A 22217-nucleotide genomic window follows, 5' to 3' on the forward strand; every position below is an offset into this window, starting at 1 on the left:
GTGGCGTTCGCCTATTCTTGCCTCCCCTTCACTGCGCTTCTGTTCTTGAAGATAGTGGCAATAATTCACAGAATCTGAGAGGACCATACCATAGTTGCACGTTTCGAAACATTCCATCTAATCGTTGGGAATAGGGTGGCACCCACACAATTCCCCAAAGGTTTCCATATCGAGTTATTTTGCACAGAATTGTCATGTTAAGTTGACTGCTAAGAATGTACTTCTGGATAATCCACGAACTTTTCCAAAAATTTTTATTTTATTGCAGTATTCTTAAATTCATAGTCAAGATATGTTAGCATAACCAAAAAAAAGTATTGTAATCTCGGAGAGCATGGTCGCAAGCAAATCTTTTGTTATGCGGCTATGCATAAGTAAATCTTCCAAACAAGCTTGTAAGCATTTCACATAGCATTGATATTCTGAAAAACATACCTTTGTTTAGAATACTTCCCTATACTTTTCTAGAAGTGTTTATTATCCGCCATCATAGCAATTTCGTAATCAGCTCAATGACGTCACCGTTCAAATGACAACTAAGGATTTTGTAAAAAGGGGCAAATCAAAATTTTCAAGTTTTGAGCTTAGTTTAACGGGATCTGTTGAAAAACCGAAAGTTAGCATGTTTGGTAGACTGTTAGAGTAAATGCCCTGTCTAAATAAGTCTTTTTTAATAATGGGCATTTAATTTGTAGAAGCGGATAATGGGTATCTGCATGAAGCGCAAGTAGTTTTTGTTGTTCTGAAGAAATGATTTAAAAAACATTTCTACTTGTATGCATAGTTTCCCAGCAAACAAAGTTCTTTCTTAATCTACCCTTGATATTTTGTCCTGTATTTGTATTTATGTATTTTCCTCATATTTAGACAACTAATCAGGGTGAAAATAAAAGTCATACCTATCTTGTTCTAAAGTTATTCTTCGCCTTTCTAAAAGCGCTTGGGTTACCATTTGGGCAGTTTCTTCGCCAATGACATCGATTCCCGCATCCGAGACAGATGTCTGTAGGCTTGGCTGTCTTCTGAAATCTGCCGCTTGTCGTCGTATCATCCCTCCTGAAGAAGGGTCTTCAAATGAATCTATCGCCGTCGAAGGACTGGCCACAAAAAGGTTGGTTCTGGAGGTTGATATTGTCAATGTTTGGCTGGGCTCGGAAAAAATAAACTTGCTGTCTTGCTCTTTCTAAGGCACGATTCTCTGCTGCCCTGAGTTTCTTCTGGTCTTCGCTATCATTTGCAAATTCATCAGATAAATATTCGTTCACTGTGTCCCACCCTCCTAAGCGAATCTCTTACCTTGTAGATAAAATCTTCATTGTTTACCTTGCATTCGTTTCTGCAGTACTCATGGCAAGTGCGTTTTATTTCTTCTAAATAATAGATTAGAATCTAAATAGGGGGAGCACTTGAAAATACGTCCGTCCACGTCACGTCCTATGTATATGTTGATCGTGTCACGTCCTATGCATATGGCCTTGCTGTCCTTGTCACTCTTGCTATTTGAAGAAGTCGATGAGGATGTTGTTGAAGACATGGCGTAGCGATGTTGAACATGCACATAAACGTCCTATGCACAAACAAGCTATCGACGCGTGACCTTAAAATTCAATACAGAACACAACTTCACGTGCAGAACAACTTGAAATCACCATCACGCCTGCATACGCATCTCTATTGTAACCTCCTTAAAGACTCTACTCCTTTTCTTTCTCCTGGGGCTAAATAAATTCAGATGTAATGAAATGTCTGAACAAAAGGATAAACTGAGATCACAAATGTTACTATCTTTCTCCGGAGAAAATTTGCCTTTGCCTTCCTCAAATTGTCCTTAAATCTTTTGAACAAAAGTGTTTTGGAAATTGAAAATATTTATATATTGTAAAACCATCTATGGTTTGGCTGCATAACTTTGGCAATTATGCATTTGCCTTCCCAAAAACTACTGCATCGTTTGATATCCTTCCTCCAGCTCACTTGCCTTGGAACCGTAATATTTTCTGGGCTCTGTGGATAAACTAAGAACAACAAGGACAACTATCGAAAAACTAGGAAAATTCAGAACATTTTTATACCCTAAACTTGAAAATTCATAGCAACTGTAGAAAACTTGTAGTGATAACATCTAAGCTTTTGTTTTGTTCCCGCTGTGTTTTTCATGCTACGCTTCGCTGCTTGTATATACCGCTGTGTTTTTTTTAGAAATAGTTAGTTGGTTCGAAATAAGACAATAACACGACGTACGTCTCTTACTATCGACTTCGCTCTTCAATAATTCGTCCTTCGAGACTGTTACTTTATTAACAACACAGGTTGTTAAATTGGTGACCACTTCGTTTATTTCTACGTCTACAATTCGACATGAATACAGACGCCAACACGTCACCGTCAGCCAGCACTACTGCAACTGCAGCCATCGCCACGACTTCAGAACCAGCACCAGTTGCTTCGGTAAGTGTCAAACTTCCACCTTTTTGGCCTAACGATCCCCTTGTTTGGTTTGCTCAAGTAGAGGCCCAGTTTTTCACAAGAAATATAACTTCACAGGCTACAAAGTTTGCTTATGTAATCTCCGCTCTCCAGCCTGAAATCGCACAGGAGGTACGCGACATTTTGATCCACCCCCCTCAAGCAACGCAGTACGATATACTCAAGGCTGAACTCATACAGCGTACTTCCGCATCTTAACAAAAGCGGCTTCACCAACTGCTGACTGCAGAAGAACTGGGTGACCGGAAGCCCTCTCAATTACTGCGCCATATGCGACAACTGCTTGGAGACAATACACTAGAAAACAACATTTTACGACAGTTGTTTTTGGGAAGGTTACCAACCAATGTCAGGCTGATATTAGCCTCCACTGCTGACTCCCTTCCCGTTGAGCAGGTTGCTTTACTAGCAGACAAAATTTTAGAGGTTGCGACCCCTCTTGGCATCTCCTCTTTAACACCTACCGTGTCAGCGCCGGCCCCCACGCCTGTTACACCGCCTATCGCATCTGAAGTTCATGCTCTCAGATCTCAAGTAGAGGAACTGACTTTTCAAGTCCAAGCCCTCATAAGCCACACACAGCCAACCAATAATTTCCCAGGGCGTAGCCGAAGCCGCTCTATCAGCCGTAATCGCCGCACCAGCCCAGCACCCTCAAACTCTACCTACTGCTGGTACCATCAACGTTATGGTCGACTTGCTCGCAATTGCACTCCACCATGCAACTTTTCAAGCTTCACCTCAAACCAGGGAAACGACGCCACCAGCAACTAAGGGCGACTAGTTCTGCTGGTCCTGCTCCTTCCAGTCGCCTCTTTTATATTACCGACCGTATCACTGGTACACGCTTCTTGGTAGATACAGGTGCTGATGTAAGCGTTTTACCTCCTTCTTCTACTGACAGACAAACTTCTCAAAACATTTCTTTACAGGCTGTGAATAAGTCGCCAATTCGTACTTTCGGAGAAAAGTCTTTAACGATAGACCTCGGACTTCGCCGCACGTACAGGTGGATTTTTATTATTGCTGAAATACCGTTCCCTATTCTTGGCGCTGATTTCCTTGCTCATTTTGGCCTTAAAGTTGATGTTAAAAATCGGAAACTCATTGATACTACAACAAATTTGACCATTCAAGGTATTTTGTCCGCCGACAGCTCACCTCATCCTATGCTGGCAACCCCTGATACTACTTCGCCATACCAAGCCTTACTTCAAAAGTACCCTGACATTGCCCGTCCTTCATACAACGAATCAAAAGTAAAGCATACCGTCACCCATCACATCACAACTTCAGGCCCTCCTGTATTTGCTCGTCCCCGTCGTCTTGCTTCTGAACGTTTGACCATTGCCAAGGCTGAATTTGATCACATGTTACAACTTGGCATCATTCGACCGTCAAAAAGCAGTTGGTCTTCTCCGTTGCATATGGTTCCTAAGGCTACTCAAGGCGACTGGCGACCTTGCGGTGATTATCGTGGCTTGAACAATGCTACAGTTCCCGATCGCTACCCCATCCCACACATCCAAGATTTCTCTTCGTCTCTGCATGGAAAAACCGTTTTCTCGAAAATTGATCTCGTGCGTGCCTATCATCAGATTCCAGTCGAAACTAGTGACATTCCTAAGACTGCTATAACAACTCCCTTTGGACTATTTGAATTCGTTCGCATGCCATTCGGATTGCGTAATGCAGCACAGACCTTCCAGCGCTTCATGCACCAAGTACTTCGTGGTTTGGATTTCGTTTTTGCTTACATTGATGATTTACTTATCGCAAGCAATTCTGAAGCAGAACATTTGTTGCATCTTGAAATTTTATTCTCTCGTCTTTCCGATCATGGTATTGTCATTCATCCTACCAAATGCATTTTTGGCCAATCTCATATTGACTTCCTAGGACATCATGTTTCACCACAAGGAATCTCACCGCTTTCCACAAGAGTTAAAGCGATCAAAGATTTTCCTCCTCCTACTTCGCTCAAAAAGCTTCGCGAGTTCCTGGGATTGATCAACTTCTACCGTCGTTTTGTGCCTTGCTGTGCTCAATTAATACAGCCTCTCACCGACCTTCTCTCTGCAAAGTCTACCAAAGAACCGTTCCAACTAACTGTGGATTCGTTATCTGCATTCTCAGAGATCAAAACAGCACTTTCCCGGGCTACTCTTCTTGTTCACCCATCACCAGTAGCACCATGCAGTGTAGTTGTTGATGCTTCGAATGTGGCTGTAGGAGCAGTGCTTCAACAATTCCTCAACGGTGCCTGGCAACCTATTTCTTTCTTTTCAAAGCGCCTGCAACCAGCCGAAACGAAGTACAGCACATTTGGACGAGAACTACTCTCCGTCTACTTAGCTATCAAGCACTTTCGGTACTTTTTGGAAGGACGCGCATTTCATGTTATGACAGACCACAAGCCATTGCTTCATGCACTGTCTTCTTCATCTGATCGATATTCGCCACGGGAAATTCGCCATCTTGATTTTATCTCTCAATTCACCTCTGACATACGACACGTAAAAGGCCATCAGAATGTGGTTGCTGATGCTCTTTCTCGCATTGAGCTCAATTCCTTGCTCAATATTCCAAGCCTTGACTTTGTCACACTGTCTGCAGCTCAACAGCAAGATTCTGAATTCCACCAGGTACAGTCAAACACCTCTCTTAATCTGAAAGAGTTTCCTTTACCGGCAGATTCTGGAACGATCATTTGTGACATATCAACCGGCACTCCTCGCCCATATGTTCCTGTCTGTTATCGCCGCCTTGTGTTTAATCACCTCCACTCACTTGCACATCCTGGTATTCGTGCAACACAGCGACTTATCAGACAACATTACATCTGGCCTAGTATCAACAAAAACATCCGCAATTGGACTCGGTCCTGTATCCCATGCCAACAGGCTAAAGTCACCCGTCACACGTTTTCCCCCATTGGAACTTTTCAATCTACTGACACACGTTTCGATCACATACACATTGACCTTGTTGGCCCTCTACCACCATCAAACGGTTGTAGATATCTTCTTACTTGCATCGACCGCTACACTCGTTGGCCAGAGGCGATTCCAATTTCAGATGCTACCGCAGAAACCGTCGCTCAAGCTTTTGTTTCACGTTGGATTGCAGCTTTCGGTGTTCCTTCAACGATAACCACTGATAGAGGAGCTCAGTTTGAATCAGCTCTCTTCCGTTCCCTCGCTGATTTACTTGGAATCAAACGTATTCATACTACTTCTTACCACCCTTGTGCCAATGGCATGGTTGAGCGTTTCCATCGACAGCTTAAAGCTTCAATCAAAGCTCAACCGGATTCCACAAGATGGATCGACCTTCTTCCACTCATTCTCCTCGGACTACGGACAACGATTAAAACTGACCTCGGTTGTTCACCTGCCCAACTTGTTTATGGTTCCACACTTCGTCTTCCAGGTCAATTCATATCTCCGACATTTGATGTCACAGCCCTTGATCCCTCTGTTTTCGTTGATCGTCTACAAAGTTTTATGCAACAACTAAAACCAACTCCTCCCCGTTCTCAAGAAGCTTACACATACATCCCAGCTAATCTTCCATCTTGTACGCACGTTTTTGTTCGCCATGATGCTGTTCGAAAGCCGTTTCAACCTCCCTATGACGGTCCTTTTAAGGTTCTCAAGCGCTCTGACAAACATTTCCTCGTAGATGTCAATGGAAAACAAAAAACAATAAGCATAGATCGTCTTAAAGTTGCTTATACCGATGCAGATAACCAACGTTCAACTGCCAAAAACACATCATTCCCATCAAACCATGCTTCAGCGAGGGCCAAGCCGGTAGAGAACCAAGTACCTGGTACTGTTTGGACACGTTCAGGGAGACAAGTTCATTTTCCCGACAGATATGGACATGCCTGAATATTCGTATATACGTTTAATTAACTTTTATCCCAAATGCTTTTCTCGAGCTTGCATTCTAGGGGGGAGGTACTGTAGTGATAACATCTAAGCTTTTGTTTTGTTCCCGCTGTGTTTTTCATGCTACGCTTCGCTGCTTGTATATACCGCTGTGTTTATTTTAGAAATAGTTAGTTGGTTCGAAATAAGACAATAACACGACGTACGTCTCTTACTATCGACTTCGCTCTTCAATAATTCGTCCTTCGAGACTGTTACTTTATTAACAACACAGGTTGTTAAAAACTATCTGCACTGGTCCAAATGTAAATTTTATTTTCATACAGCAAATTATAGATTTTGTCCGTGAAGAAAAACTAAAAATCAATTAACCCAGTTTCATGGATCCAGACGTTATGGGAATTTCGAAGTGTAATGCTGCAATAATTTAAAAGAACTTTTTGTCCGTTAACTGAGCAGATTATAAGCATCGGAAATGTGCTTCGGAAAATTGTAATAAACTCAATTGGGATTATACTTTCGATAAAAACTTCTAATTTCATAGACAATTGTTTGATATTTCCCTATATCCCCAACCCGTCCTTTCCAACCCTATACACTGATTCGATTCGAAGACTTCTGTTACCATTTTAATGTAAGTAACAACCACCAAATTACACGGCATTGATGGCAAGGCTCATCAACAGTCAAACAACGAGGCTGCTGTTAGAAAATGAGGTCGAGGATTTATTCTACCACTTTCTTCAAAATAGAAGAAAAGATACTGGGTGAAAAAATATAATACTTCACAAAGATACGAGGCAAAAATTTCTTACTGCTGCTAAATCTGACGCCCAGCAATAATGATCATCACGGTGCTAGGCAATGAAAACACTACGAAGTGAACATTTAAACTCTGTATAAATTCCTAAAGATTTTCTAAGCATTGCGAATGCGAAGCGAAAGATATATATAATATATAATAAGCTGGAACTAGCAAATCTGGTTATAATTATTCGATAAGCCTCGTATCGTCAATTTTAAGGGGTTTTTGGCTGTATTGAGTTGCCTATGGTCAGGGAAGTTCCTCCTGATAATATGAAATCTAGCAAAACAGATTGCCCACCTTCATTCGCTATGTCCGCCTTTAGAAATATACGTTAACAGGCCAACATTAACGGATCCTATGTCCAGCGGCTGGAAACTCCTTTCGGAGAAAAGCAGACCCATTTTAACCAATCAATAGGCCTTGCCTATCTTTATATGCTTGAATTTTTTCAATGGGTGGGGGGGCGGTCGAATAGAAGCCCTAGCCACCCTATAAGAACCTTTCGTAGAATATATCGATGAGCTACAATGGCTAAAAGATATTTTGTTATGTATATATCAACCATGAATCTGGCTATAGCGCTTGTCAAGTAATATTGGTACAGTGAATTGGCATCTCATAGACCTCAAGATTTTTATGCGCTGAAAATATGGTCTAGCCGTAATATTTTACAATCTAGCACTACTAAATCTAGAAAAGCATCAAAATTGCAAAAATGTGCTTAATAATGATTCTGATGACCAGCCCACTTCTAAGGGCTACTTTACCTTTGAAAATATTTTATCAATTTTCAATTGAGATAATTCACAAAATTCACAACTATCTAAACCTTATTACTACTATAAGAATCTTCGAGGGATGTCATAAAAACGTTATACATATGACGTCAATTTGCTACAAATGAATACATTTACAAACTAATGCAAATATTACTTCTTAAAACCTGCCAGCCGTATTATCCTGATACGACAACAGGAAAACATCGCTGCTGGATATGGAAGACCGGTTCAATAAAATTACCTTACAGTTCATTCACTGAAATCTGTTGAATGGAAAAAATTAAAAAGTAACGAGAATTTCGGAAATCAGACCCGCTGTGCCAAATGAGCCAAGTCTGTTGCAAAAAGACTTAGATATAGCTATCTTAGTCAACTTGAAGTATATTCAAGTGACATCGCCCATGAACAAGACGTTCTAGGTGCTTTTTCAGATAAAACGTTTCAAATCCAAAAGACTTGTCCAATTCTCAGGGCCTCTTTTAACATTGCAACTAGTGGGGTTTCTGCCCCAGTAGGCCCTTCATCTGGCCCAGTAGTGAAGCAAAAAAATCTAATTTTGCCCCAGTAGTTAGGGGCCCTTTTCACATTATGTACCATGATTTGTTTTGTTGTTTTCATTTCCATTGTTCTTTCAACTTTGTGCAAGGGTCTGCGACTGGGACAAGTTTCTCCCGTCTCTTCTCTCGAAGCTTTGACTGCCCTCAAGAGCCTCAGTTTCGCCTTTTGATCTCGATTACCAGGAATTGGTCAATTCAATTCAATCTGCGAGCCTGGTACACATGCCACTCAAGCACGTGCTTTTAATATTTTTATTTTCGATCTACCTATCTCAAATGACCTATATCTAATCTCGTAATTTCAAAATGAAGAAAAAAGAGAAGAGTGGACACCAAAAGCGACTCGAAAGCAAGAAAAGAGCTTTGAAGGAATGTGCCTCAGCTGTGGGTCAGAAGTCGATTTTCTCAATGTTTGGAAAGAAGGATAGCGACACTGTTGAGGTTGAAAATACAGCAGAAGTACTAGAGGAAGGCCTACTACATGATGAATCCTCGCCACCCCCCAGCAAAGTGGCAAAGAGTGACACTACAAATGTTACAACTGAAAATGCAAAACAACAAGATGAATTTGGAACTCACTGGTACAAAGGAAAGAAATTAGACTTAAACTGGCTTATTATGTCTGAGAGCTGTCTTGAAGTTAGATATGAAAGAAAAGACAAAAGGCAAAGGCCTATCATGAAATGCCTTGTTTGTAACCAGCTTGAAATGCATGTTAAAAGGTTCACCGTCAATGGTCGAATACCTGTGGCTCAAGGAATTCGTGTTGATGGTAAGGACAGGCTTCGTTTGATAGTTGACCATTTATGTTCTGCTGCCCATGAAGAGGCATTACGACTCAAAAAGCTTGATGATGCTTGGAAGGATATGTCAGATGCCCATCCCTGGGTACGAATAGTGAAGAAATGTAAAGCTGAGACCTTACAATTGCTTCTAAAACTTGCAGTTGATGTATACAATGACTGCAGAGTAGAAACTGTCAGTGCATGGAGCTGGGCATCAAGATCTTTGTCTGGTGATCATAGCAACAATTTGTTGCACATATTTAGAGATAATGGATGGGATGCTGATTTTGTTCCTTACAATCAACCAGGCTCTGCCTACCATTACAGAGACTCTATGACATATGCTGAAATGAGAAAAATTATCAGTGAACATGAAATGAAAAAAGTAGCAGATTTGTTAAAAGAATGTGTCTGCTATTCAGTACAAATTGATGGCAGTTCAGACAAACAACAAGTGGATTCCAAATTCATCACTGCAAGATTTCTCCCACAAAATGAAGTTTCTGTGAAAACTGTATTTCTGGGTATTTCAAGTAGTGACCTTGGGGGTGCAGATGGTTTGCTTGATGCACTTACCACTTGTTTAAAGAGTGTGGGAGTTGATACAGAGAAACTTGTTGGAATAACTACAGACGGTGAAAATGCCAACACTGGTAAGAATGGTGGACTCTGGAAACTTCTAAAGGATTACACTGGAAAAGAATTGCTCACTGCATGGTGCATATGCCATCGCTCTGATTTGGCTTTGGAGTCTGTACAGTCTGAAGTTCCTGAATTGTCATTGTGGATGACCAATGTACTTGCTGTTTCCAAATTTTTCAGACAATCACCTCGCAGAGTAAAGTACCTTCACAAAGAAGATCCCAAATGTCTGACATTTCCTAAGCACTTTGAAGTGCGATTTGCTGAGCACACTTTGAATGTGCTGAAGGCAGTGCTAAATAATCTTGAAGCAGCAAAGCAAGTGTGGACAAAGATGTGTTCTGGTGAAATTCACGCTGAAAAAATTGAAAAAAGAATGGCTCAAGGCTTTTTAGATAAATGGAAACATGATGGTCAACAGTTTTGGTTAACAACTTTGATGTTTGATTTGTGCAAAATATTTAAGAATCTCCAGAAAATTTTTCAAACGTCACACCTAATTTTGTTGGATATTATAACTGCAAGAGATGCTGCAGTTGAGAATCTCAAAGTAATGAATGAAATACCAATACCAGGTGGGAGAGAGGAGAAATGTCGTGGAAACTTTGAAGAAGTTTCTTCTCCAACTAATTCAAGACAGAAAAGAAACATAATGAGCAAATATGTGACAACAACACACAGGAATGACATGGCAGTGAGAACAGAGATTGTCCAATCAGCAATAAATTTTTTAGATGAGAGAATGAACCTTGAAAATGATGGAACTTTAAAAAATTTGATGAAAATTTTAGATGCCAAATCATCTACAGAGCTCATCACAGCAAGCAGAGATTTAGCCAGTCAACTATTTGGCCCAGAAAAGATTGAAGATTTTGTCTCTGACACATGTATGTCATGGAGGAAGATAGTTGCCATTGAAGATCCTGCTATTGAAGACAATGGCACATTTTACGCATTGAAATTAAGAAAAATGGTGCAAGCAAGCTGTGGTCTTTTGAAAACATTTCTAGCATCGTTTTTAACCTTAACCCCACATAGCATGGGGACTGAAAGAACAGTCTCTCATTACAACAATATCAAGACCTCAAACAGAGCTTCACTTAGCCAACAGTCAATAAACAGCATTATGCACATCTCCTTAAATGGTAAAGGAACAGCCTTTTATGATCCAAGAAATGCAGTTGCTGAATTTTTGAAGCAAAAAGAGAGGCGTGACAGACAGCCTGACCAAGAAATATATCAGACTAGTAGTTTTATTAAAAAGTTTTTTCAAAAAGACAATGGTTGTTTATAATTGCTATTAGTAACTTTTTCAAAAGTGTGGACCTCAATTTGAACACTTAAAATGGTTTTGCATGTTAAAATTTCTGTTATGTCATATACATTTTATTCAAAGTTATTATAACAATGGCGCTATTTTTTCTGTGTACTGGCTTGGGCCCCAAACTAAGATTTTCCCCAGTAGTTGGTTTTGCTTAAAAGAGGCTCTGCCAATTCTCAGAATTCATTTTAGCCACTTTATTCTGCCCAGCGATATGATGAGACGAAAACAGCTCGAAATGATAGATAAATTTAGGAAAAGCTCCATTTTTGCCTACTGTAAGTAAGAACAGAAAAACACGTTCGTAGCCAGTGGGGCGGACGACGTTCTCTTGCAAGCAGAAACTGAGGTTAGTGCCTGAATGACTGTGTGTCTCTACACGACCAAGTCCACTTTGGTAGGGAGATAACAGCTTTAGGTTGTAGACTACGGGTAGGATACGACATTTAAAAAGTATTAGGTAACGTTGTGCTAGTGCTTAGATATCTACACAGAGGTTGCATCAAACTGATCGATAAACTCAAACGGGAAATTACTTAACCGGACGTCTGAAAGAGAGCTCAGCGAGCTTTCGCTTGCCATAAAGTCTTGAATGTCTGAGCTGTTATCATGCAGAATTTGCATCCCCTTTTGATCCATTATCCAGCTTTCTAGTTCATTGATAATATTATCTACCTTTTTTGGCTGCTGCATCTCAAGTTGCGAATTGGACCTTCGAAATTCTATTCTGTTGAAGAAAAAAGTATGAATTGAGGACGAATTGGCACACCTATGACAGCCTGGCTCAAGAATTCTGCGGCTTCTATCCAGGAATTCTTATCAGTTATATACAGATAAATGAATGTACAAGGATTGGAACGCAGAAAAAAATTCAGTTTCTCTTAGGATGGGAGCAAAACGGGGTCTGTGTACAAAATTTGGGTACTCAAGATTTGTAAGAGAAAATTTCACAGTTAATATTGAAAATAGAAGGCTAAAAACTTTTTTCGTTTCTTTTTGTAAGCAAGTTATATTTGCATGATACGAAAATAAGCGTAAAACAGTGACGATTTTGTATCATGAAAGCCAAGCCAATAAGGAAAAGAGCAACAGCCAAGGCTAGATAACTGATCCCTGTGATACATCACCAACGCTCGGAAAGGTATAGCTGCAAATGGACTTGCTTAGTGCAATGTGATCATTCAGATTAATGTTTGCTCATACTTCATAAATCAAAGTAAACTAACCTCGATGATAAAGTCTTTGTGAGATCTTGCTCTGAAGTGCTCCTCGAGTCTAGGACACCGCAGGTACATGAAAACATCATCTTCTCAAGGTCATAAACCCTCCTTCGATAACGATCTTCCAACTTCTGATATGCGTTGGCAACCTTCCTCTGCTCTTCTAACTTAACAACCAAACTCTCCTTCTCTTGTATCAAAGTGTTTATCAGATCCTCTTTCTCCATGATTTTTTTATCAAAGCTTAGTGCGATATCTTCTCGTAGATGGAGTTCGATATCCTCTGTTGACGTGCTTTTATCCATCTTTGGCAGATTGCTAGCAATATTCATACTAGTAACATTTACAAAACTAGCAGTAGGTGTAGTGGTTTCAAATACCATCGCCTTGTTTTCCACAAACATATTATCCTTAGTCTCACTTTTCACGTAATCGATAACCCCTTCATCAGATGGTATTTTTTCGTGGTTTATCCTGCCTTCCTCTTCAGATAAACATGAGGATTGGGCTTGTAGCATATCTTCATGCTTTGGTCGCTTTGCATAGATCTGTTTTGATCCTGATGCTCTTGCAATTTCTTCCTCGTGTAACCTTATTAAATCGCGTAGTCCTCCCCTTGCCTTTCGAAATCGAGAGTTTTTATCTGTGAGAGCATTGTCTATGTCATTAGCATCCTTTGTCGAATCATCTGAGAGATTTTGTCTATTTTTAATTGCATTACTTTTGTCAAATAGAAGAGGGGAATCTAAATACAGTTTGCACTCGTCAGGGTCTTCTACCAGCCTACCCATCGATCGTCCATGGAGGAAGTTCATTCGAGGCATGTGCCTTTCTGCTTCATTGTCAATGTTTTGGTTCACAGCGTCTTGTTGGTGACTTCGGATTACATCAGGGATGTCGGAAACCGTTGCAAAAGACTTTGGCCATGACAAGGCTTTTTCTTTTCTCCAATCCTGCCATCTAAAATCGCGATTCTCCCTTCTGTGAACCACGTTTCCTAGCCATTTATCTTTCACTGAAAAATTTGTTTGCATTGTATCTTATTCTAGCGCTCCTAGCATCGCTTGTTTTAGTTGCAAGAACCTTTGATTGGTGATAAGATTCTTCCAAAGATCTACGTTTTGATATTGCATGTAAATATCTGACTTCCACTTTTCACCAGATCTTAAAAGCTTCATTGTGTATCTTCAAAATATGATTGTCTCTCCTTGTCCCTTATGAACCTAAAATATACAATTTTCTTGTGAAACTGAAATGTTATGAAGTGAAATTTAACAAAATGGATGTCTATGACGATGATTCAAAACAATCTCAATCTGAGGCTATTTACAAAGTGCAGACATTTCTTAAGCATAGTGAAAATCGACATTCACTCAACACACACTGAACTATTCAATATTAGATGGTGAAAATAAGCAACAACAGATGGATCTATATGAAGAAAATTTGCTTCTCAAATCGTTTTACAGCTCAGTCTAATATGAAATACAATTTGAACGATAAAATGGGAGATTTTTACTCATGGATAAGATCATCAAATATCATTTTCACATTTTTCATCTTTTGTGCTTTCTAATGTGACAATTAAGGAAACAGCAAAGCAATACGGAAGGTCCAGTATCCAATTTATTGGCGTCTGCTTAATCAAGGATTTTGGAGGGGTACAAAAATTCAATTAAAAACAGATGCTTTGATAATATGTGTGTATCAAATGCAATTTTATTACAAAAACTTTAAGAAAGATTAATAAACAGTGTTATTATATATATACATTTTTAATTCTCTAGTATCTGTGGTACAGCTTTTAATATAACTTGCTTTTTTAACAAATATACATTTGGGATGAGCACATAGCAGATTTGGAATTTTAATTGATGTTTCAAACCTGGTATTGGACCCTAAAACAGATAAAATCAATAAATGTAGGCAAATGCATACTAATACTTCCAGACTGGAAATATTCTATGGTACATTACTTTGTGATGGATGCAAATATTACTTACATTTATAGGTAATCTGCAAAGCTTCTTTTGAGCTCTTCATAACAATAGTTTCAGTTTATGAAATTTCAACTAATCTATAAAAATTCTTATAAGACTTGTGTGGCAAATATGGCTGGGGCTGCTGAGAGGTTTCAGAGGCTCTGGAGCAAAACGGAAAGACGAGGTCCCTGCGAGCAGAGCGAGGATAAAATTTCGTGACCACACCCTTTAGATTAGTTAAAAATGCATCTCAAAAAATTTCTTGCAGTTATTTCTTGCGATCATCTAAAACTTTTTATAATTTTTAGGCATATTGTTGCTACACTTGATCCATTCCATTCCTAAAATGGAATTCATTACTTTATGAGGACACCTAGACGTCAAGGCCTTGGGGCAATTTGCCCCTTGTCCCCTCTCTTGGTGACCCTGAATATGGTTAAATATGTCAAATACTGTAAATCCTCAAAGTTTCTCTAATTGGCAGGATTTCCGGCTCAAACATAAATTATAACAAAACATCCAAACCTATCATCAGTAAAACTAAATATGTTTCAACAAAAAATAATTTTAACCAAAAACTAATTTCCTTTTTGGCAAATAAATTGTTCTTAGTGTAGTGTAGTCAGTGGCATAGCTTGGCCTTCCAGACTAGGCGGGTGGAGGGTCTTGAGTAGTAAAATTTACCAACAAAGATATGGATGGAGAGAAATTTAGGTGCTATTTCACCAACCAATAGACGATTTTACTGACAAACCAGGGGATTTTTTTACCAACTAAAAATTTACCAACAAACTTATGCTGAATTGGGGGGATCCTAAACACACTACACTATTATCGTCATGTGATGAGCACTGTATTCGGAAAACTAAGATGGCTACTAGCTAAGCACGTTCTAAGCTTGAGATATACTTCAGCTACAAAAACGCTATAGTAAGTTTTAAGTCTGAAATGTTCAATCCCCTGCATCTTTGAGATTTCAATTGGCTGGCAGCAAATTATAGCTGTTTGCTTGCTTCTTATAGGAAATTATTTGCAATACACTATTTTTTTGTGAGAACCAGTAAATTTAAGTTCAGGTTGAATGTTTATAAGTTTTTTGAAAATCTGAGGCTGGATTTTTCTTAATTTGTTCTTAAATTAATAGGGTGGAAGCAGTGTGATTGCTAGCTTTTTCACTCTAGGGAGGTGTTCAGGCCTCATTTGCCAACAAAGTGAGTGAGACAACCTTCATTTGCCAAAAAGTTTGAACATTCACTGACAGAAGCATCCACACATGGCTAAAAACCCTTGTTTTGAGATAAAAAGTTGTTCAAAATTTCATTCTACAGAAGCTCAACCACAGCTTGTTCTTAATTTGTTCTTAACTTTTGACAAGTTTTGAGGTTCATGTTCTTAGAAAAATTTTTCTTATCACAAACAGTGTATAACAAAAAAAGAAAGTTGACTATGACCAACCATCATTTTGCAAAATCAAAAGGAAAATAAAAAAAGAAGATGGTTGATCATTTTGCAAAGTTATATACTGTTTTCTTGTACCTGAGTGCATTTTTTAACCTGCCAAACACTACATGAAGTGTTATGATTGGTAATTGGCAAGGCTTTTTAACTTGAATATTAATCAATCATTGCCGTTTTTTATTATCAAGGTTTAAAAAATAAACATCTTAATAGCTTTTTGACCCAAGCTTCAAAAACTAGTGTCAAGACTATGGAGCTACCATGCTACTTTTTTAGTCTTAAAAGCTTGGAAGCAAATATGCACACTAAATTTCTTGTTAACTGACATCACATGCAAAGGTTCCATTCCCATATAGCAGTGCTATTGGAACGAAATTCATGTTTGTAGAGCTGCCAATTGCATTCCTTCTCATTCAGTACACTGTTATAAAGGAGATATACTACAATTTGACAATTATCAGGGGGCAGCCCCCAAGCCCCCCAGTTCAGATGGCCCTGTAGTGTATAGTATGTAGGAAGAATGGTAGTTTTCTTATCATTGTAGAGTGTGGAATGCCAGCTGGTGAGAGAATCATGTTCAAGTGTCTTTATCACGAAAAACAGATATCTCGTGGACAGCAGGGTTAAGATTCACTTGCCAAAAGCCAAATATTTGTACCTGTATGTTTTAAAGTTAAGGAATTTTTAACCCCTTTGATTGAATAGGATAACCTCCTCTTGTTTCCATAATGGTTCGTGGATTTTTATAATCCAAAGAAAATTCCGTGTTGCTAAAAACGAGATCATGTTTGTAATATGTAATATGAATCCCATTTATCTAAAACTTGACAACAATGAAAAAAACTGTATCCCAGACGTTTTTGTTGTTAACTTGAGATGTAAAACATTATAAACTTGAAATGTTTTACATAAAAATATAGGCTACTGTGGTCTTGAATAAGCCTTGATAAGGACACTACTCATCTTCATAACAAAACATATTTTGTCTATGACAGTCACAGGTAAATCATATATTTGCAGGTTTAATTTATGCAATGAACAAACGTCCAAGGCGGGCTCAGCAATGAGCCAACAAACAGCAGGAACGAGAGCTGACTGCCATTTTCTTGGACGAATATGTCCACGCACACAAATACCAACAGTATTAATCGACTATACTTGTTACTATAGCAAACAGATACGGGAGTAAATAGCTATATATCAATTGCAGGACAATGCTATCTGTCAAACTTGAAAAATATCTTCCTCATGTCACCCTAGCCTACTTACGTAGCGAGTGGCGGGTTTTAACTGCAGTAGCAGCTGTCAAATAAGTTGGCGTTCCGATAAAAACAGCGAAGATTTGTATCAAATGCTTACCTGAGTTTGGGTATGATTGTACGATTTCACTGCAATAAATGATTCCGTACGCTGTTGTTTTCCTTCCAGAATTCCAAAAACAGGAAATTTAATTTCTTGATCCACAGCGGTAACCTCCTTCCCACCTTGAATGTTACATTCTCCTTCACAATGACTGAATGACAGAAGCGATAATTATTTTTGATAGCAAGGGTACAAAGATATAAGATTCCCGCAAGGCAGAATTTTCCATTTCTGCTTTCCTATCTCCCGCTTTCCCATTTCAGCATACCGCCAAAGAGAATACACTAGCAACAAAAAATTTCCTCAGATAAATTTCCGGCGAATAAACTTCGTCGAAAAAAATTTCGGACAACTTTTCAGAATTTCGTCGTGACAAAATTTCGTCGTGGATTTTTACCAAAATCTACCAAAATCATATATTACCTTAAAAACATATTACCAAAATCTTAAGTGACAAACCTAACACTTTTTGACCCAAAATAGCGCCATTTTTAAACCAAACCAAAGAGATTATTTGCCATTAGGGGCGGCGTCCTCCTGACCCTCTTTGACCAAAGATAGCGCCATTTTTAAAACCAAACCAAAGAGATTATTTGCCATTAGGGGTGGCGTCCTCCTGACCCTTTTGACCCAAGATAGCGCCATTTTTTAAACCAAACCAAAGAGATTATTTGCCATTAGGGGTGGCGTTCTCCTACCCTTTTTGACCCAAGATAGCGCCATTTTTTAAACCAAACCAAAGAGATTATTTGCCATTAGGGGTGGCGTCCTCCTGACCCTTTTTGACCCAAGATAGCGCCAATTTTTAAACCAAACCAAAGAGATTATTTGCCATTAGGGGTGGCGTCCTCCTAATACTTTTTGACCCAAGATAGCGCCATTTTTTAAACCAAACCAAAGAGATTATTTCTCATTGGGGGTGGCGTCCGCCTCTCGTTACGCCAGGTGATGGTCTGTGACGCAGGCTAGTTACGCCATTGAGTTAGAACTATTTTCATTGAACGATGGTGAAAAGGAAAGTTAATTCAAGAAATGACAATGATGATGATGATGATGCCTACGATAAAGATAATTATGAAGATTATGTAAATGAGAAAATGATGTAAATTACATGGAATAGATCAAAAGGATACATAAATTTGATTCTTGACCTCGTCTTAGTTTTTCAATGCGAATTCCCAAAATCTTAAATGCAAAAAATTTCGTCGTGGCAAAATTTCGTCTCATTTCGAATTTAGTCGAAGAAATTTTCGTGAAAATATTTGTCTGAAATTTTGTTACGACAAAATTTTTTGTAGTTAAGGTACATTAATTTGAAAATTAAAAGGAGTGGTCCTTGGGAAGTTCCCTGCGACACTCCGATAAAGAAATATTTTATACCAGAAGACCGATAACAGTAGTTAGAAAAAAAAATACAATACAAAAAATGGGCCAAATATAACTTATGAGTTCATCTCATCAAAAAGAAGCCAAGATAAATGGTATTCAAGACCTTCTTGAACGGCAAATAAAGAACGGCAAGGCTGAGAATGTAGTTTCGTCAATGTTGAATTTGTGCATGTGACAATGAAGTTAAAGGAGCGATAGCCAGACTGTTTTCAGTAAGCTTGTTTCAGTCCAGATATCGATGAAAAATAATCAAACGCTAGACTTTCTAGAAATTTTATGACTTGAAATAGCTGGTTGAACGAATTTCGCAATATAATTTTACACTCTTTTTTTATAAGAACAATTTTATAAGAACACGAGCCTCAAAATTGGTCAAAAGTTAAGAACAAATTAAGAACAAGCTGAGGTTGAGCTCTGCAAAATGCAATTTTGAACAACGTTTTTTCTCAAAATCGGGGATTTTGAGCGATGTGTGGGTGCTTTTTCATCGAATATTCAAACTTTTCGGCAAATGAAGGTTCTCTCACTCACTTTGTTGACAAATGAGGCCTGAACACCTCCCTAGAGCGAAAAAGCTAGCACTCGCACTGCTTACACCCTATTAGATTAAGAACAAATTAAGAACAATCCAGCCTCAGATTTTCGAAAAAATTAAGAACAATCAGCCTGAACTTAAATTTACTGGTTCTTATAAAAAAAGAGTGTATCTCTCATCAGATAGACCCTCCTTATACGAGAGCTACTCCAGCAACTTCCTAGCTGCGAGAAAAACGTTAAAGGTTCAGAATACTGAAGAGGGAGTTGGAGTTAAGGGGAAAGACTACTTTCCAAAAAAATCTGGTAGGCAATGTTGACCATACCAGATCCAAGACATGACTTGCCATTTTCTAAAGACCATTCAATGGTCATTCAAATGAGTAATTTCTCGCAAAAAAACAAAAGCTTAACGATTCCACTTAACCAAAACAAGTAAATTTCGCATCCGTAGGACATTTCGTTTCATGTCTCCCCGATTGAAAAATTAGAAAATTTCGCTTCGGGATCGAAAGTATACCCAATTCTGCTGTCTGTAAAATGTATTCTGGGGCCCCTGAAAACGCTACATGGAAGCATTTCAGCATTTCAAATGACAACTACAAAAGTGTTTTCTGAATGTTATTTACTCTATACCCGAGGTGTCAGAACACTTGTCCAGACACTTGGATGGATAGGCATCGTGGGAAGACAGTCAGAAGTAGGGGGCCAAAAAATGGCAATTGACTACAAAATGCCACGCCCATACACAAAGCAAGAGAAACACTTACTATAATTAACTGCAGCCAGAATATAGATTTTTCCTTCAAAGAGTCTCTTAATGTAGCAAAAAGGGCAAATTTTCTCTCAAAAGGTGCCCTTTCTCTTACAAAAGGAGATTCCTTCAATTTGAAGAAAAAATGCTCTCCCCCGGCCCCTATGTCTAAGTATTAGAGTGTAACTAGAAACAAGACAATCATTAAGCATTTAAAAACGCCTGTTACTTGGTGATCAATAGACTTGTTACTCCGTGATCAATATTATTTGAAAATATGTATGATTAGGTTTACAGTACAGAAATACTTAAAAACTACGTTAAGATATGCTCTGGCAAAAATAGTATCTAAAATTCTTATATATCAAACATTCATCCAATCCAGTCTTGCTTGCCAATAAGATCGAGGAATGCTAAACTATGCAAATTCAACAAGGGATTATGAATGATTTTATCTCAACAGGGTATGGGGCAGAGTGACTTGGCTTTAAATAAACTCACAAGTTAATTAGTTTGTGGAAACAAAAAAGTACCGTCTATTACTGAGTACTGTCGGCGAGCAGCTGGTATTGTGTAAAATAACGTTTTTTTTTTTTTTTAAACCAAGGTTCTTCAATAGTGAAAGTATAAATTAGCAACAACCAACGATTACAACATAACGACTTCATTCAACGACAACTTCGACTCGACTTGACTTGCACTGAAAGAACATACGCTTTTAACAACATGAGTGACGCACACAAACCCTAATGACACAAATTAACGGCAAATGGACTAATAAAAATGGACTAATAACAACTAAAATAGAGATGGCACGATGACAAACAAAATGACTGACGCAAACATCGAAAGACATTCTCATTAACAATAACGAACCACAAACATGATACACGACAGACAAAACTAGTTGTATAACATTACTCCCCCCTTTGAAAGACAAGCCTCCTGGCTTGATCTCTCGAAGGGGAAGAAACATAAAAGTATTATAAGGCAGCACGAAGAATCAAATCAAATAATTTTACTGAAATGAGTAAATCAAGTACCATCTAAGAAATAATGTCCCTGTCCAAGTTTATTCCGTCCATACGGTTCTCTACCCGAGGCTATAACAACATTATGTACACGTAAAGGTCCTTCTCTTCTTTTAGTGTCAATCAAATTTTTTTCATATGTTGTGGCTAATAAACCCTCGTCAACTTCCATTGGTTTTGAAGAAAGCAGTCGCGTCACCATTGGTCGTGATAGTTTATGTGACTCCAATTCATTGACAATCTCCTCCAATTTCTTAACTCGAGTTTGAAGATCTTGAAAGTGTGGCTCATTTCTTTTGATGTTGCCAATAAAGGTAACCCGAGGTCGCTCTTCAGCTACCGAGGCAACAATCACAGGTTCATTTTGATCACACTTCTCCTGGGATGCTAAAGAAAATTTCCTGTCCCTACAATATTTGGCAACGTGACCAACGCGCAAACAACAATAGCAAATGGGCTGGCCATCTTCAGCACGATAGACATTAGTTCGATTCACGAAGAAATTTCTCCCATTCTCCTCTGCCAACCTCACCCTTTCGGCCATGTGAGATACAACGGTCTTTATAATATCCAACAGAATTTCTCTGAATTGTTCTGTTGAAATCATTTCAATTTTTTTTTCTGCGAATTCGTCACGTAGTGGTCACCAATGTAAAATAACGTTTTTTTTTTTTAAACCAAGATTCTTCAGGAGGGATAGTATAAATTACTGGCAACCAACGATTACAACATAACGACTTCATTCAACGACAACTTCGACTCGACTTGACTTGCACTGAAAGAACATACGCTTTTAACAACATGAGTGACGCACACAAACCCTAATGACACAAATTAACGGCAAATGGACTAATAAAAATGGACTAATAACAACTAAAATAGAGATGGCACGATGACAAACAAAATGACTGACGCAAACATCGAAAGACATTCTCATTAACAATAACGAACCAAAAACATGATACACGACAGACAAAACTAGTTGTATAACAATTGCTGCTAGAAGATTTACTTCATTTCAGATCTCTGCTTTAGCTGTTCTTTCACAAAATGTCGATTGGCATCTTTCCAATTAAATTTCGTCATCGGTAAAGAGGGCCACAAGAAAACAGGCAGTTACAGCAACACCAAGGAATATCTGCGAAGAAAAACCTCGATATAAGTAAATATTTAATATCAAACTTAAGAGGGGAATCGCTTAAAAGGTATCTC

General features: G+C 38.6%; 2 protein-coding genes across 4 annotated transcripts in view; both read right to left on the reverse strand.

Annotated features, from left to right (window-relative positions):
* Positions 1–4638: 4638 nt before the first annotated feature.
* LOC148957142 (uncharacterized) lies at positions 4639–17450 on the reverse strand. Of its 2 annotated transcripts, XR_016145274.1 has the most exons (4): positions 17295–17450; positions 12502–13718; positions 6039–12002; positions 4639–5819 (listed from the first exon to the last, which is right to left on the reverse strand). XR_016145274.1 is itself a non-coding variant. In XM_089115856.1 (3 exons), exons 2-3 carry the CDS (start codon positions 13527–13529, stop codon positions 11762–11764), a joined length of 1269 nt encoding a protein of 422 aa, XP_088971982.1. In that variant the 5' UTR covers positions 13530–13718; positions 17295–17450; the 3' UTR covers positions 4639–11761. The 2 variants fall into 2 exon arrangements, 1 of the variants encoding a protein (XP_088971982.1); XM_089115856.1 differs by having other exon boundaries at positions 4639–12002.
* Positions 17451–20185: 2735 nt separating this feature from the next.
* Positions 20186–22217, reverse strand: part of LOC135684916 (protein sel-1 homolog 3) — a 32984-nt gene continuing 30952 nt past the window's right edge. Inside the window, exons 24-25 of one of the 2 annotated variants that reach the window (XM_089115835.1) lie at positions 22073–22143; positions 20186–20460 (exon numbers count right to left, since the gene is read on the reverse strand). In XM_089115835.1, coding sequence (XP_088971961.1) covers positions 22078–22143 — 66 coding nt within the window. In that variant the 3' untranslated portion in view covers positions 20186–20460; positions 22073–22077. Of the gene's footprint in view, positions 22144–22217 lie in introns of both variants that reach the window. The other variant, XM_065200619.2, reaches the window with a different exon arrangement.

This window comes from Rhopilema esculentum, unplaced genomic scaffold (genome assembly GCF_057945365.1).
Source record: "Rhopilema esculentum isolate cy_ngs unplaced genomic scaffold, ASM5794536v1 HiC_scaffold_37, whole genome shotgun sequence".
NCBI lineage: Eukaryota > Metazoa > Cnidaria > Scyphozoa > Rhizostomeae > Rhizostomatidae > Rhopilema > Rhopilema esculentum.

Bases quoted from the DNA above. Each gene is read 5' to 3' on its own strand.
- LOC148957142 (XM_089115856.1), bottom strand. From the start codon at position 13,529: ATGCAAACAAATTTTTCAGTGAAAGATAAATGGCTAGGAAACGTGGTT. The intron at 12,003-12,501 runs GTTAGTTTACTT...TTTCTTCAACAG, and splicing joins ACAAAGACTTTATCATCGAG to AATAGAATTTCGAAGGTCCA.